The sequence below is a fragment of the Anas platyrhynchos genome, chromosome 25, assembly GCF_047663525.1.
Source record: "Anas platyrhynchos isolate ZD024472 breed Pekin duck chromosome 25, IASCAAS_PekinDuck_T2T, whole genome shotgun sequence".
Taxonomy (NCBI): Eukaryota; Metazoa; Chordata; class Aves; order Anseriformes; family Anatidae; genus Anas; species Anas platyrhynchos.
In genome coordinates, this window is record NC_092611.1 from 6,756,606 (window position 1) to 6,771,028 (window position 14,423).

A 14,423-nucleotide genomic window follows, 5' to 3' on the forward strand; every position below is an offset into this window, starting at 1 on the left:
GTGCTCGTTAGCTGAATTGCTAATTGATCCTGTAAGCACAGGAATGCCGTGAAGCATCCCAAGCCACCTCGCTGGGTTACACCAGGAGGCTGCAGCCTGGGCCCTGTGCAACCGATGGCATCCTGCTGTGGCCTCATCGGATCAGGTGTGGGTCAGTCCGTCCATCCGTCCGTCTGTCTGTTTGTCAGACAGCCTTCCACACGCTGAGATCGGAGCTGCTAACGTGAATCTTTCCAACTTCCTCGTGTAAGGCTGGCTTTTTACAGCTTTGCAATATGTCTGCAGGATGTTTTCATGAGCCGAATGTTTGCCAAAAGTTCACAGATCAGTTACAAAACAGATGTACTTTTTTTTTTTTTTTTTTTTCCTCCCCTTCTTCCTACTGGTAAGGAAGAGTTTGTGCAGTAATTGCAGGCAGGTTGGGAGATGTTTTCTTCATAATTCTCCTTCTTATGAAATGTTTATGAAACACCTTCCACAAATCAGTTGCGCAAGCAAGCTGAAGAGCTTTGATCATTTTCCATCGCCCTCAATATGTTTCTTAGTTTGTTTTGCTTTTTGTTTTTGTTTTCAGGCTAGAGATAGGTAAGAACCAATCCATCATTGGCCGTGCCCAGCAGACGCGCTAGCCAACTAAGGAAGGGACTCCTTCCATCCAGTCACCCTTCCTGTGTTTTTCACAGGGATTGCTTGGGGGCAGCTGACCCTATTTTAAGGCTGTGAAAACATCCACTGGAGATTTGCAAGTGTGATTTCTCTCCCCAGCCCTCGGCAGCTCAGCGTGCGGGTGCCGCCACCTGCCGTTACCTGCTGCCCAGGGGCCCCAGCCCTGAGACTGCCCAGGTGCCTCCGAGCACTGCCTTTTTCCCCCCTCCTCTCTTCCAAGTTCATTTTTTTTTCCTTCATAGCATTATTTTCCCAAACCCCATAGGACAGGAAGAAACTGAGGTTTATTCTCAATGCCTTCTTGTTCTTGCCCTGGCCACAATGTAAAAGGAAAGGACTGGGGGACCACAGCAAGACCTGGCCCTGATTTTAACCCAATCACTCTTTTTTTTCGTGCACAGTCATCTAGCACGGATCTCAGCAAACACCTACACGAGCTGATTTTGTTTTAACCTTCTTTGGTTCCTTAAGGAAAACTCTCACATTTGCAGAAAACAACAGCAAACGTGTGTCAGATGCACTGGGAAAGGAGAAAGGCAACTCCTCCCCTCGTTTTATTAGTTTGAAATTTACATTATTTTAAGGGAGTCTCATGATATTGAGTGGCCTCGCCCACAATGTGTGTGGTTTTTTGGGGTTTTTGGTTTGGTTTCTTTCTAACGTACAGTTGGTAACAGTGCCGGTTTAGCTGGGGAAAAAATGAAGGTGCAGGATTTGCATAAACCATCCCCAAAGTTTTGGATATGCCCCGAACTCTTGCTAATGAACAATTAGCCAGCTGCAGGCCTGGTGGGGAGAGGAAGAGGAGGGAGAAGTAAAATTGAGCCTAAAACCAATGAAAAAAGGTGCAGGGGAGAAGGATTTGTCAAGAACACCCAGGTTCCCGCCCACTGCGCAGGAGAGAGCCAGAGAATTCCAGGGCCGGGGGAAGGAGCAGTGGGAGATGTTGTTGTTTTTAAATGGGGAACCGGTCCTTTGCCAAACCCACCTCCCGTTCTCATATTGTGCGATGCCGGGATGCAGCTACACACCCCTTTCGGCCTGGAACGCTTCCAGATCATTCCGCTTGGCAGCTGTAAAAATTGATTTCAGTTTGGAAATGGCTTGCGCTTCGACAACACTCCGCTCCTATCGGGATCGTAACCCAGGCGGGATCAAGTGCCTCGTCCTCTAACACGCGGATATCTTTTCTTTTTGGGACTGTTCAGCCTTGGATGACTGCATTGTACGAGGCAGACACGCGTGAATTGCAAGCAGGAGTAGCATTTATTTATTTATTTCCACTTTTTGGCTCGGATGATATATACCTGTATTTTTTTTATATATTTTTTTAATGCACCTTCAGGAAAAGAAAGTGCATAAAACCATTTCCCTGCGGTGACTGGATGGCTCAAGGGTAACGGTGCATTCTCCCGAGCCCTTTGCCTAACATTTAGTAACTTAAACACTATCCGCGTTGATAGTGATCAAGAAGCTCTTTCCAGCTGATTTTTTCGCCAGGCTAAGCGGGATGATCATGCCGACCTGAAAGGTAGGAAAGAACTGGAATTCACAGCATGTATAAGCCTTGTTGCAAGGAGCTGGTCTTATTGCAAAACTAGTTTCGGCAGTATCCAGAGCTGTAGTTTAATTGAAGGAGATGTTGTAACTCTCTTCCCTTTGCACAGTACCTTCCAAAATGCAGAGGTTAATGTTTATCGGGTCGGCTCCCTCTGATCGCACTTTCTCTTTCTCTTTGGGGCACAGAGGGGTTGTGTAGTTGTTTGCTTTACTCAAACTGAAATAAAAGATCCTTCAGCCAAGAAAACCCACATGGACCATTGTTTTTAAAGGGGCATTTCTTGTCCCCCTCTGCTGGTAGAAGGCTGCACAAAACGCCGGCAAACACAACCCCGCTCGAATTCTGGGCGATTTTGGGCTTGGGGGTTAATTTATGAGAGATAGCAAGGTTCAGTCCTAGTAGTAAGAGTGAACCTGAGATGCTGAGTCTGTGGACAAGGTTTTCAAGACCTTTCCTATATGTTTTCATCCTGTTCTTTCCAGTTTGGGGGAACCGGAGCCTCTTCTTGCACTGGAAAGGCTTAAATTAGGAGGGGACTGCCGATGTGAGCCGTCTTGTAGGCATGTTCATGCTCGGGGAAAAACTTGAGCCTGTCTGGGAACTGTTTGAGTGCATCTTTTATTAGAGAAAATGTGTTATAAGAGATCTCTATGACTTTTCTCATGCGTCTGCACAGCATCTGCACACAGACGCTCCTCAACTTTCAGGAATTATTCTAAAAACTTCTAAAATCTCCCCAGCCAGGTTGCTTCCTCTGAAGCTTTGTCTGCTGAAAAAAAAAATAAATAATAAATATATATATATATCAGCTAGTACAAAATGATGTAATTTTATTATTATTTTTAAATGTAGTAGCAATGTTAAAAATTAATACTGTGACTACCGTGTAAACCAAATATAAGGATTCAGTTCTGGTCCCTGGGTAAATTCTTAAGAACCCATATAAGAATGTGGACTCAGAAATAATGGTTTCTGTAGACTGGAATCTTTCTTGAACATTAAAGTAGGCAAAAATGACCACTGGACAAAGGGCTGACACCTGTGAAGTTTGTCATTTTTTTCCTCACAGCTTCTTTTAGCTAAGGAAGCAATTTTTTTCCTTGCCAGTACAGCAGGATTCCCCATTTCTTGTTGCTTTCTCATAGTTTGCTACATGTGGTGCCCACGGGTGGTGTATTTTCAAGTCTGGAAGGGTATACTGCTTTTTAAGGTCTTTTACTTCATGATCTTTCCTTTTCTTTTCCCTGGTACCACTCTCTGCTACCTGCAGAACAATGTGTGAGGCCATCTGCAGACACCCACTGTCAGGTTATGAGTGGTGATCTGTAAAGGGGAATTGCATCGTGTCTTCCTAACACCACCACAAAACGTCTTAGGGTTTTGTCTGAGGAAAGCACTCGCATGTTTTAAAGCCCGTGAAGTGACTGGAAACTTTCTCAAGTGTTTTAATTAATGTGATTTAATTGAGCAAACTGCAAGCTTCCCCTTGGTTTAGCAGAGCAGGAAGATTGTTCTCCTGTTATAATCGTAGAATCATTCGGGTTGGAAATGACCTCTAAGACCATCTAGTCCAACCTTTAACCTAGTACTGACATAAAAACATATAAACTGGAGAGCAGGAGTGGGGAACAACCCCTACCTTTCTGCAAAGCCAGAAAGGAGCAATAGGTCCTGATTTCTCCCCCTAATCTGAAAGCAATCCCTTCCCCGTCCCTTCCAGCCTCTCTAACTTCTTACCATCCTGTGGCCCATGTCTGTTCCCTAAGGCTACAACTGCTTTGCTCTTTTTTTTCAGATTAAAACCGAAGACCTCAGTGATTCCTTGCAGTCTACGATCCCCCCCAGGTCAGGACACCTTGTACAGGGATCATCAATGATGCCTGGAAGTCAAATCGCAGGGGTAAGTGCCTTTGAGGCATTAGGGGCTGAGTTAACGAATCTCCAGGGGAAAGGCTGGTTTCAAGAGACACTTGCCAAATTAGATGCACCTTTTGGCAGTGACAAATGAAGACTTGAGGACATGATGGACAGTAAATTGGCAAAGTCTCCTCCTCAGCCTCTTTTTGCAGCAGCCAGGAGACCTGTGTAATGCCTTGCCAAAGGATGCAGAAAGTTTACATGGGTTCAAAGGCAGACTGGACACGTACTTGGAAGAGATTTCCTTTGAGGGTTTTCTAAGCAGGCAAAACCACACCATGCTCAGGAAATCCCTTTGAGCTGAAAATAATTGGAGACTGAGACAATACCAAGGGGAAGTGTTGGATATGCTTGTCCTGGTCTTCCTCTTTCCTGAATGCCTGGTTAATGTCATTGCTGGAGATACAATCCCAGGTTAGATTAACTCCTAATCTGAGCCATCCTTGAATGTGTTGGCTCCAACTGATTTACATCAGAGAAGAAATTGATTACTTGAGTTTTTATTTTTTTTTTCCCTAAGGTAAAAAATTGGAGTTTAACACTTAACAATTGTTAAATTCTAATATAGTTAGATGCTGGAAGGCCACATGGCTGCTCAGTAATCTCTTCCCCCATTCTTTCCTGGGGTAATCAGACCTCTTACATGACACAGCCTTTTTGAAGTTCCCCAAGACTTCATAACAGTTCTTGAGAAGCTTAAAGAGCTCATCTTATAGAGCAATGAGCTCCTTCAAGAACACACCTCTCAGGAAAGTTGGTTTTATTGCAGCATTTTTCTCTCTACCCCAAACAAATGCAAACTCTTATCCCTAATCCCTACAAAAGACGTGGGACCCCAGGGATGTGAAGGAGCTCTGGGATGCACTCCCTGCCTCTCAGTACCTATTGCCTGCTCTGCTCAGTGCAGGGTGGGGAGTCCCCATGGCAAAGATGAGAAAACATTTTGGATGAGGTGGCTGTGGCTATTGCAATGCGTTTTCTGATGGTGCAGAGAATTGGGCACTTGCTGGGCTTTGCTTCTTTCCCATCCCAGCACATGGCTGGTGGGGAAGTCAGCCTTCTGTGCCAAGCAGGCTCAGAGCTGGGAGATGAGACAGCCCACTGCACCTTTTCTGTATTATTTTAGGGAGCTCATTCTCTGAAAAGAAAATATCTGTAAGAAACTGAGATCCAAGGGCTTTTGCTGTTGCTTCTTAATAAGGAGATTTTGATTTCCAGTCCCTCAAAAATGTTGTTTTTCAAGCATTAACTTTCTCAGTTAAAAGTAGACGTTCTCCCCGTGGATGTCTGTGTGCACAGCATTTTTCTTACAAAGCTGAAAAACTTCATATCCTTGAGTAGCTCTGGATCTGCAGCTCTCCTGTGCACGCATGTGATGTGTTGGCAGCTAAATGAAAAATGAGAAAGGGGTCAGGGACAGTGCAAAAGACCAGGGACGGGGGGAGATGATGCTGTGTGGAGAGCAGACGTCTCTGAGCGTTGCTGTTCCCTTTTCTTTTTCCCATAGGATATGAGCTCTCTTCATACCCTGCAGCAGCTGGTATTGCTCCCTGGTCACATGCAGTCAGTTCCCCAGTTTCTTCTCTCTCAGTCCCAGGCAGGGCAACAAGGTAAGAGCAACCAAAACCGAAAGGGGCGTTGTAATACATGGGCACGTATCCAGGGAGAGCCTCCCTTCTCCTGACTCTTGCTTTCAAGCTGCCCTGTTCGATTTCCCCATCTTGATGGTGCCTGGCCCCTTCTGCTGCCAGCACCCACAGCTCCTGCATCCCACGAGTGCCCCCTTGCTCTGGTGGAAGGACAGTGCTGGCACCAAGCAAAGAGGTCCAATCCAGCCAGGAGCATCGTGGGGCTGGGAGCGAGCTCCAAAGTGGGGCTGCCACTGCTTGTTCCCAACCTTGCTCCAAGGCACGGGGCGGGAGAGGACAGGAGAGATAACTACTTCTGAAACAGAGTGTAATCAGCATCATGAAAGGACAGAGGATTTAACGCAGTGCTTAAGAAAGACCTCGTGTTTCTATTTTTATCCCTGATATTTTCATGGCATTTCTCCAGCCTCTGGGACACAGACATGCCATTGATGAAGCTTCATGCTGCTTGTGGACAAACACAGACGTCGATCCATAACCTGGCAGATGCAAAGGGACTTGGGTCCTTCACTCATTCTCAGCACAGAAGTCCCTCTATAGGAGCCCAAATTCGGCATTAGAACCATAATGTCTCTGCAGCTCAAATGCAATTGTACACATGCTCTGCAAGAGAAATATCACACTGTAGGCAATTGGGAAGCCTATTTCTCATTGACAGTACATGCACTCTTCTCTCTGCCAAACAATGCTGAGCGATGCATCAAGAAACCACTTGATGTATATTTAACAGTAGTCTAGAATTTAGTTTGTTTGAGCTGTCAGGGTCGGGATAATCTATTGCTCGCTGCCCGATTTTATTCCTGTATACGAAACGCACGATGCTGGAAAATAGCATTTTGCTTCCTTTTATAGAACTACAATTTCTTCTGTTAAGTGACTTCCTTTGGCAGCTGCAGCCCTTCCAACAGATGGCCACTTGTTTGGCCATGACCCCTTTTTGGTTCCAGACTTGCTGCAGACTGGGTATTCTGGCCAGCAGCCAGCTTTTTGAGCAAGATCTCTTCCCTTTGAATGGACGATTGTCAAGTTTTAATGATCCTCCGCTGTGTGCGTGCACTGAGGGACTGAAAGTGAAGGCACAGCTGGGTTTTGTGGCACGAGTGGTTTGGTAGAGATGCAGGTGAAGCGCTCTTCATGCCGGTGAGGTGCGTGGAGTGTTCCTGAAGCCATCCCTGGGGCCACCCCTCAGGAATATAGGAACATCTCCAACCCTTCCTGAGCTCTGACTGATGGATGCATCCGTTCACGGATTTCACAGCCAAAGGGACTTGGTTGTGGGTTTAACCTTTCCAAGAGGCCACAAGTCTGGGTTTGATTTCAGTGTTTTAAAGTTCTTTTTTAGCCAGATAAGTTCCCAGGCCTGATTCATTATGCGCTGATCTGATTCACTGTGCAGCCCTTCAGACAGCTCATGCTGGCACGCTCGGATGAGAGGGTGAGAGCTCAGTGCTGCAAAGGTGGAAACAGGCAGCCAGGGAGATGCTGGGAATACTCTCAGCCAAAATATTGCTGCTGAAGACTTCATCTCACGAAAACACAGCCTCCATCTCATCAGCTGTCAAACCGGTGATTCCTGAATCCAGTCCATAATTTTCATTTGAGCTAGAGCTTAGCTTTTGCAAAGGTGTTCAATCATGTTTTTAAAGACTCCAAATGACAGAGCATCCGCCATGTCCCTAGGCAAGCCATTCCAGTGATTAATTACCTTCACTGTTAAAAATGTGCACCTCATTACCAGCCTGCATTTGAAATTCAAAGTTGTTCCAGCATTAGAGAAGGCTTATTGAAACACCAATCTAAATAAATAAATGGGATCCTGCACATTCAGATCTAAATTAAAAAAGAAAAGACGGAGAGGGAGAGAAAGATATTTCGGAGATGATCTTTTTTCCTTTTTCAGCAGAAGTCCATAAATGTCTATAGATTTCCCTATAATTGTCAGTTCCAATCAATTGAATATATTGCCTGTTTCAGGAAAGGTTATAAATCCTCTCTAAATTCTATAAGCTTCAACCACAACAGACTTGAAGAACCTAACTAAATTTATATGGAACTACATTGCTTTGGTCTCTACTAAATCCTTTAGGACATTCCCTGTAAGACATATGGGCTTGCGCTCAGCAGCTTGTCAACTGAACAATTACACAGTGTCCATAAATACTACTTTTTGTTAGTTTTATAGATTTCCCTTCTTTTTTTTTTTTCCTTTCATCACTTTGTGTCAGTGTATAAATTCCAAAAGAAATTCAATTTGTTTGAAATACAGTAGGGTAGAATAGAAAGGGTCAGATGGCTTTGAAATGACACTTCAAAATGAAATGCATAGTAGAGAGCAGATTGGGTAGGCTCATGAGATTAACTGTAGGATCAGGACGTTTTTAACATGATAAAGTGCCTGAAAGTTGGAGTCAGCAAAGCTCATATTGGAAATAAGATGCACATTTTCAATAGTTACAGAGATTAAGTACTGGGAGAAATCACCGCTAAGGATGTGATAAATTCTCAGCTACTTGACATCTGAAATCAAAGTTAGATGTCTATATAAAACGTCTGTGTCCTAGTTCAACCTCACGCAGGGATCAATGGCTGAAATATTTTACCTCCATCATCACTCTAGAAATCTCTTTCAGGTTAAAAGGCCATGGAAAGAAAGAGAAATAAACCCTTGTCAGTCTCATACCCCAGCTCAGAGCCATCCACACTTGCGATGGCCAAAATTCTCATATTTTGAACAAGAACAAGCTGACGTTTTCCATTCAGAGCTTCTCGAGGCTGTGCAGGGCGATGCTCAGCTGCCTAGGTGCTGATGAAGGAGCTGATCTGATCAGACATCTCTTTTTCTCTCCCCAGCTTTGCAGCCAAACCTCCTCTCCTTCCCTCAGCAGCAGGGCAGCCTTCTCCTCTCCCAGCCAGGACCCAGCCTGGCATCACAGGTAACTCACCCACCCTGAGAAGCTTAAAGCACTGCTCTACTGAGGGTGAATGGCAGTGAAAACCGTGTGTTTTTCTCTGTCGTTGTGACTCCCTGCATTTGTTGCTGCTGTTTTAACAGGCTGTGGGCCGTTCTGGGCTCCCTGGCTCATCAGTTGAACCTCACCTGGATGTACCCCAGCATTTGCAAGTGGCCAAGCACCTAACTCCGTCGGGAGCATCTGAGGAGCCCAGTGACCTGGAGGAGCTGGAGAAGTTTGCCAAGACTTTCAAACAGAGGCGAATCAAGTTAGGGTTTACACAGGTGAGTGGCCTCGTCCGTAAGAACATCGGTGTCACACATGGTGGGTTGGGGGATTCTGTGGCAGAGGAGTGGATGGAGGGTGGGCTGGGTTAGAAATAAATATCCCCTTCCAAATACATGGAGAGACAAACCTTTCCTAGTATTTCATTATCACGACCTCATCCCAAACCTTCAATATACAAAGGCTCAGGTGCATGGGGAAGACTCTGGTGGGAGGAGAGGTCCTTTTCTGTGGAGGGTGGGCATGGACACTCGGTGACTTCTCTTCTGGACAAGAGGTGGTGACAGCAGGGAGCTGTGAGGGGTTTTTTTTCTGACTTCATGTTATGATTTGGGTCTTCCCTGGCAGGGAGACGTTGGACTTGCCATGGGGAAGCTCTATGGCAATGATTTCAGCCAGACCACCATTTCCCGCTTCGAGGCTCTCAACCTAAGCTTTAAGAATATGTGCAAGCTCAAACCCCTGCTGGAGAAGTGGCTGAGTGACGCAGGTGGGTGACATTAGATGCAGAAACACCGCTGATTTTGACCAGCACAGGCGAGGATCCATCCAGGAGCCTCCCACAAAAGCCAGAAAAATTTAAGACCTCTGACAACAGACTTCTAACTTCTGTTGCTCACAGCCTAGACAGCAAAGCACATCTGCTTTTTTGCTTTAGCTATGTGGGCTTCCCGTTGCCACTTGGTGTCTGGGGCAATCCGCTCCTGCAGCCTCTGTTGCATGGCCTGGGGCAAATCTCTGGGCTAGTCCGTCCTGTCCCTCCCTGGGCAAACTGGCAAGAGTAGGCAGGGAGTGCTGTGACAGAGATCAGCCCATCAGCCCGTGAGCAGTGCCTAGAAAAGGAGGATATCACTGGGAGGGGAATCCCCAGCAGCAGCAGTGCGGGGCTGGTGTCCTCTGCTGGCTGCAAATCAGCGCAGGAGTGGCACTGGTCTCGTGTGCCCGTCAGGAGCTGTGTGTTTGACCAATTTACCACGTCAGGAGGTGTCTCAGCTACACGAGGCCTGACCCTGGGGAGGTAAATCAACATCCTTAACTGTGTGACGTTAAAACGTCAGAAAATCTGTGGTCCGCATCAGAGCATGGTGGAAATTAAGATGGAAGAAGAAAAAACGGTGTTTTTATTAACATTTTTATCACTTATATTTCTTTATTGATTGATGGATCTGGAAGTGCTGAAGGAGTTTTAAGAGGAATTATGCATAATGTAGGAGCACTTCACTTATTTAGGGAGGTGCTGTAGTCCCCAGAAAGGATCTGGGAATGCAAATAACCTGTGATCTTCTTCAGTATCTCTTTTCCCCTTTCTCCTTCCCCAGAATCTGCTCCTTTGGATTCTTCCATGAGCACTCCCAATTCCTACCCCTCAGTGAACGAGATGTTTGGACGGAAAAGGAAGAAGCGGACCAGCATTGAGACCAACATTCGCTCCACGCTGGAGAAAAGATTTCAAGATGTGAGGGGAAAATGTTCCAATGTGTTGTGAACTGTCCCTGGGTTTGCCATTTGCTAGGTCATAGTAGCAGCACTAAATAGTCAAAAGTAAATAAATATATAAATTGTTTTGACAGCAGGTTAGAAAATGCTCAAAGGAGTTCAAGGGAAAAGTCAAAGCAAAGAAATTAGGCCCCATTATTTCCTTGGTGGATGTTTTGAAAGCAATTACAGTTTCAACACCTGTTCTCTTGCACTAATCAGTGCTCTGGCCAAAGCTGACCTCCTACACCCACCTCTTGGCAATTGGGGTCACCCCTTGGCAATTGGGGTCAGCTGCTGGCCCCAGCACTGCAGAGATGTGGGTGCCTGGCTGAGCAGCTCCTGCGAGTGCAGCAAGGAGCAGAGCATCGCTCCTCAGGGTGCTGCTGAATCCTTTCAGAAGCAGAGCCCATCACCAGGACCGCATCACCCATTGAGAATATTTCCTCAGAACTGTTTTTGACCAGCCCTCATTTATTCCTGTTTTCTCCCTCATATCTGATCATATCAAATTTTCCTCCTAAGACTGTTGATGAGAACAAAAGGCAGTCATTTTCAGGTTGTTATGGGCAGCTCATTTTTTAGCTAGTACGAAGCGCTCTTTGTAACAGGAAAACTGTCTTGGCATCTCCGTGCTGGGTATTATTTTTCCCTTGAAGTCTCCAACTCAGATCAAAAACCGCAGAGCTAAATGCTGTCAAATGCACCAGAAAATAAGTGAGTCAGAAAAAAAAGGATGGGTACTATTATTTCCGTTTATAAATGAGGGATGGAGAAAGACAAAGATGAAATGGTTGTTGTGAGATGGTGCAGGTAGGTGTACAACCAGCACTCGGAGCTCGTGTGTCCTGTGTGGTGATAAGAAGACCACCAGTCATTAGCTTCCCCTCAAGCAATGATTTAGGGTGCTGTTAAGATCAAAGAGCTTGGTGCTTTATGCAATAGCAGGGCCAGGTACTGACTCATCCCCGCTGATTCCATGAGATCTGATGTTGAATCAGAGGCTCTTTCTGGTTCACAGAACATAATCTCTCACCCAAATGTTTACCCTTTGCCTTAGAAGCAAATATTCTCCCCTCTCCAGTTTACTTCCAACCCCACCCTCGTCCTCTGCCTTTCCAGCAGCAGAAGCAGGCAGTGATGCTGCAAGTTACAGACCTTCGAGGCTTTCTTTAACCTCCTGCCCTTTCTTAGCAGAACCCCAAGCCCAGTTCAGAGGAGATCTCCTTAATAGCAGAGCAGCTCTCCATGGAAAAGGAGGTGGTTCGGGTCTGGTTCTGCAACCGGCGCCAGAAGGAAAAACGGATCAGCTGCCCGATGCCGTCCCCCATCAAATCACCCATCTACAACTCCAGACTGGTGAGAGACTTTGGGCTAAGGAGCTGCATGTGCTGCTCATGGAAGGGAAAAGGGGATATAGAACTGCCTTTATAGAACAACATTTTGCATTCTTTTAATGAAAACACTGGTAAGAAATCACAAGAAAAAAATGCACGTTTCCCAGAAAGTATAAGTTGGTCTAACTGCAGGATAATTTATCCAAATAGGGGTGCTATCCCCAAAATTCTCACTCTAAGACTGGCAAACAAAACCTTTCCAGAGTTAATGGAGGAGGAATTCAGCATTCCAGAGAAATAGAATTACATCCAGTGATGTCAATTTGGTTGAGTCTGAAACCTGATAGTAACCACTTACTTCACAGTGTGGTGTTTTCCATCTGTTTAGAAATGCAGAACGCACTTCAGCAGCGCTATTTGTCCTTCTCCCTCATTGTACATTCACATTTTGACAAGTGTATTTTCATTGCCAGGAAGGATGAGAGAAAGAAGCTGCTGTGAGAGTTAGTGAAAGCATGTCCCTGTAATCAGAGTGGCTGTTCTGGATAACAAGCTGCTATTGCATTTCTGCTACTTAATAGTTGTTTAGTTGCTTCCATGTAGAAAAGTGGCAGGAACCTCCCTACGGTGTTGTTGGTGCTGCAGCACATGTGAGTGGGAGGAAGAGTACACACGCACAAGCAACATTTTATCTCGAAATCTTCTGGGTTTTAGAATTATCCATTAGAAGGCAGAAAAACATCACAAGAAGCTTGGTCACTTGTTGCACAACACGTTTGGGCTGCAGTCGCAAACACAAAGCGCTGCTTGCAAGCCGTGAATTTGTGAAGCAGCAGCTTTGGTGACTGGCTTCCCCGTGAGCGCGTCGCACAAAGTATGGCTTTGCTCATCAGTCTTGCCTGTAGTTAAAGTATCACGGCTGAACACCAGATGCCCCAGGCTCGCTTTGATTACAGCCACCAAATTAGTAATTGTCACATGAGGATTCTCACCCATCCAGAGCTCCTCAAAGGAAAAGGGGTGATTTGTGCCCGAGACCAGAACGAGCCGGGGTGTTTCTGCATGAGAACATCCAGTCTGAAGCATCCAAAGGGCAGGGGCTCCTCCTGGCTGGAGCTCAGAGCTTTCAGGAAGCGCAGCAATTTCAGGCTTTTCCACAGCTGATCCATAAACGTAGAGCTGTGTGGGGAGTATCAGGCACACATCATACTCATCCTGGTTTCTTTGCCCGACCCTAGATATGGGAACTGTGCTGGCAGAATAGAGCGTGAATAGAAGCATTGGTGGGAGGCTCAGATGTAGATAAGTCTGCCTGGGAGCCAGCACACTCCAAAGGGAACACGAAGGAGTGGCGTGTTGTGGTCTGCATCCTCGGAGTGCCAGCTGCTGACTGTCTGCTTCTGTTCCTCCCCAGGTCTCTACCTCAGGGTCCTTGGGGCCCCTCTCTGTCAACCCGGTGCACAGCACCATGCCTGGGACAGGTAAGCCGTGACAAACTGTCTCCCCCCTGTTCCTTCCCTCCTTCCTCTGCTCTTGCTCTCTTGCTGCTTGGCTTCCAGGCCACCTCTGCAGGCCCCTCTTTAATAGACCTTTGGTTTGGGGCAGGGAAATTAGCTTCATGTAGTGGGTGGATGGGGGATGAGAAGAGCTGAGTTTTTTCTTGTCTGGGACAAAGACAAGGAAAGCATCCTTGGGCATTGTAACACTCCCAGGATAATCCTAGCCAAAAGTGACTGGGGTGGTGAGGTTTGGGAGCCAGGCACGCACCTGGAAGCCAACCAAGAGGGTGCTGGGGGGGCAGGTAACTGCATTTCTTCAGAGGAGCAGTGGCAGAGGTGTGGTTTGCTCCGACAGAAACCAGACAGAGCAGGGTGCAGGACGAACAGGACAGTGGAAGGGCTTGGGCTTGGGCTTTCCTTGGCAGGAGAAGGGGATCCCAGCCTCACTCTGCTCTCTCTGCCGTGCAGTAACATCATCGTGTTCCCCAGGGAACTCCAGCAGGCCCTCGTCCCCTGGCAGTGCACTCCATGCCAGCAGCCCCAGCACAGCCCAGAGCAACTCCAAAGCTGCAATGAACTCATCCGGCTTCAACTCTTCAGGGTAAGGCAGGGGGGCATGTCTCACTCTTTGGGTACTGGGGGGCTTGAGAGGAAAGCAGGGGGGCTTTAGAGAAGAGCTTGCAGCCCAAAAACAAACAGTAAATCCGGTTTGCCTGAAATACTGTGCTGGTTAAAAAGAAAAACAAAACAAACAAACAAAAAAAAGAATTGGATGGAAGCACTGTCCTTAAGGACTGTCTTGAATTAATTCTGTGTGTGGAGGAAGCAGAGGAAGGCTTATTTTGCTGCTTCTGCTTTGATAAACTTCTCCACAGCCAGGTTTCTCTCCGGTAGTGCCAACCAGAGAGCTCTGCTGCAGCGTAATGATCCCACACTGGCAGATAAAACAAGAACAGCAATTTTCCTCTGCCCTGCCTTTAGATGCTACAAAAGGATTAAGCCGCACACAAGGGCTCAGAGCCCTTCTAGTTATTTCACTGACTGCTCCCCTGCTGCAGCCTGTGCTGCTGAGCTCTCTCTGT

At 46.5% G+C, this 14,423-nt stretch overlaps 1 protein-coding gene across 3 annotated transcripts in view; it reads left to right on the plus strand.

The window, feature by feature from the left end:
• The window catches only part of POU2F3 (POU class 2 homeobox 3), a 41,266-nt gene that overhangs the window by 24,587 nt on the left and 2,256 nt on the right, over positions 1-14,423 (plus strand). For 2 of the 3 annotated variants that reach the window (XM_013103115.5, XM_072027808.1), the window contains 9 exons: positions 4,023-4,127; positions 5,652-5,754; positions 8,644-8,726; positions 8,846-9,028; positions 9,378-9,519; positions 10,349-10,485; positions 11,703-11,864; positions 13,257-13,323; positions 13,810-13,942. In XM_013103115.5, coding sequence (XP_012958569.3) covers positions 4,023-4,127; positions 5,652-5,754; positions 8,644-8,726; positions 8,846-9,028; positions 9,378-9,519; positions 10,349-10,485; positions 11,703-11,864; positions 13,257-13,323; positions 13,810-13,942 — 1,115 coding nt within the window. The remainder of the gene's footprint in view (positions 1-4,022; positions 4,128-5,651; positions 5,755-8,643; positions 8,727-8,845; positions 9,029-9,377; positions 9,520-10,348; positions 10,486-11,702; positions 11,865-13,256; positions 13,324-13,809; positions 13,943-14,423) is intronic. The other variant, XM_013103116.5, reaches the window with a different exon arrangement.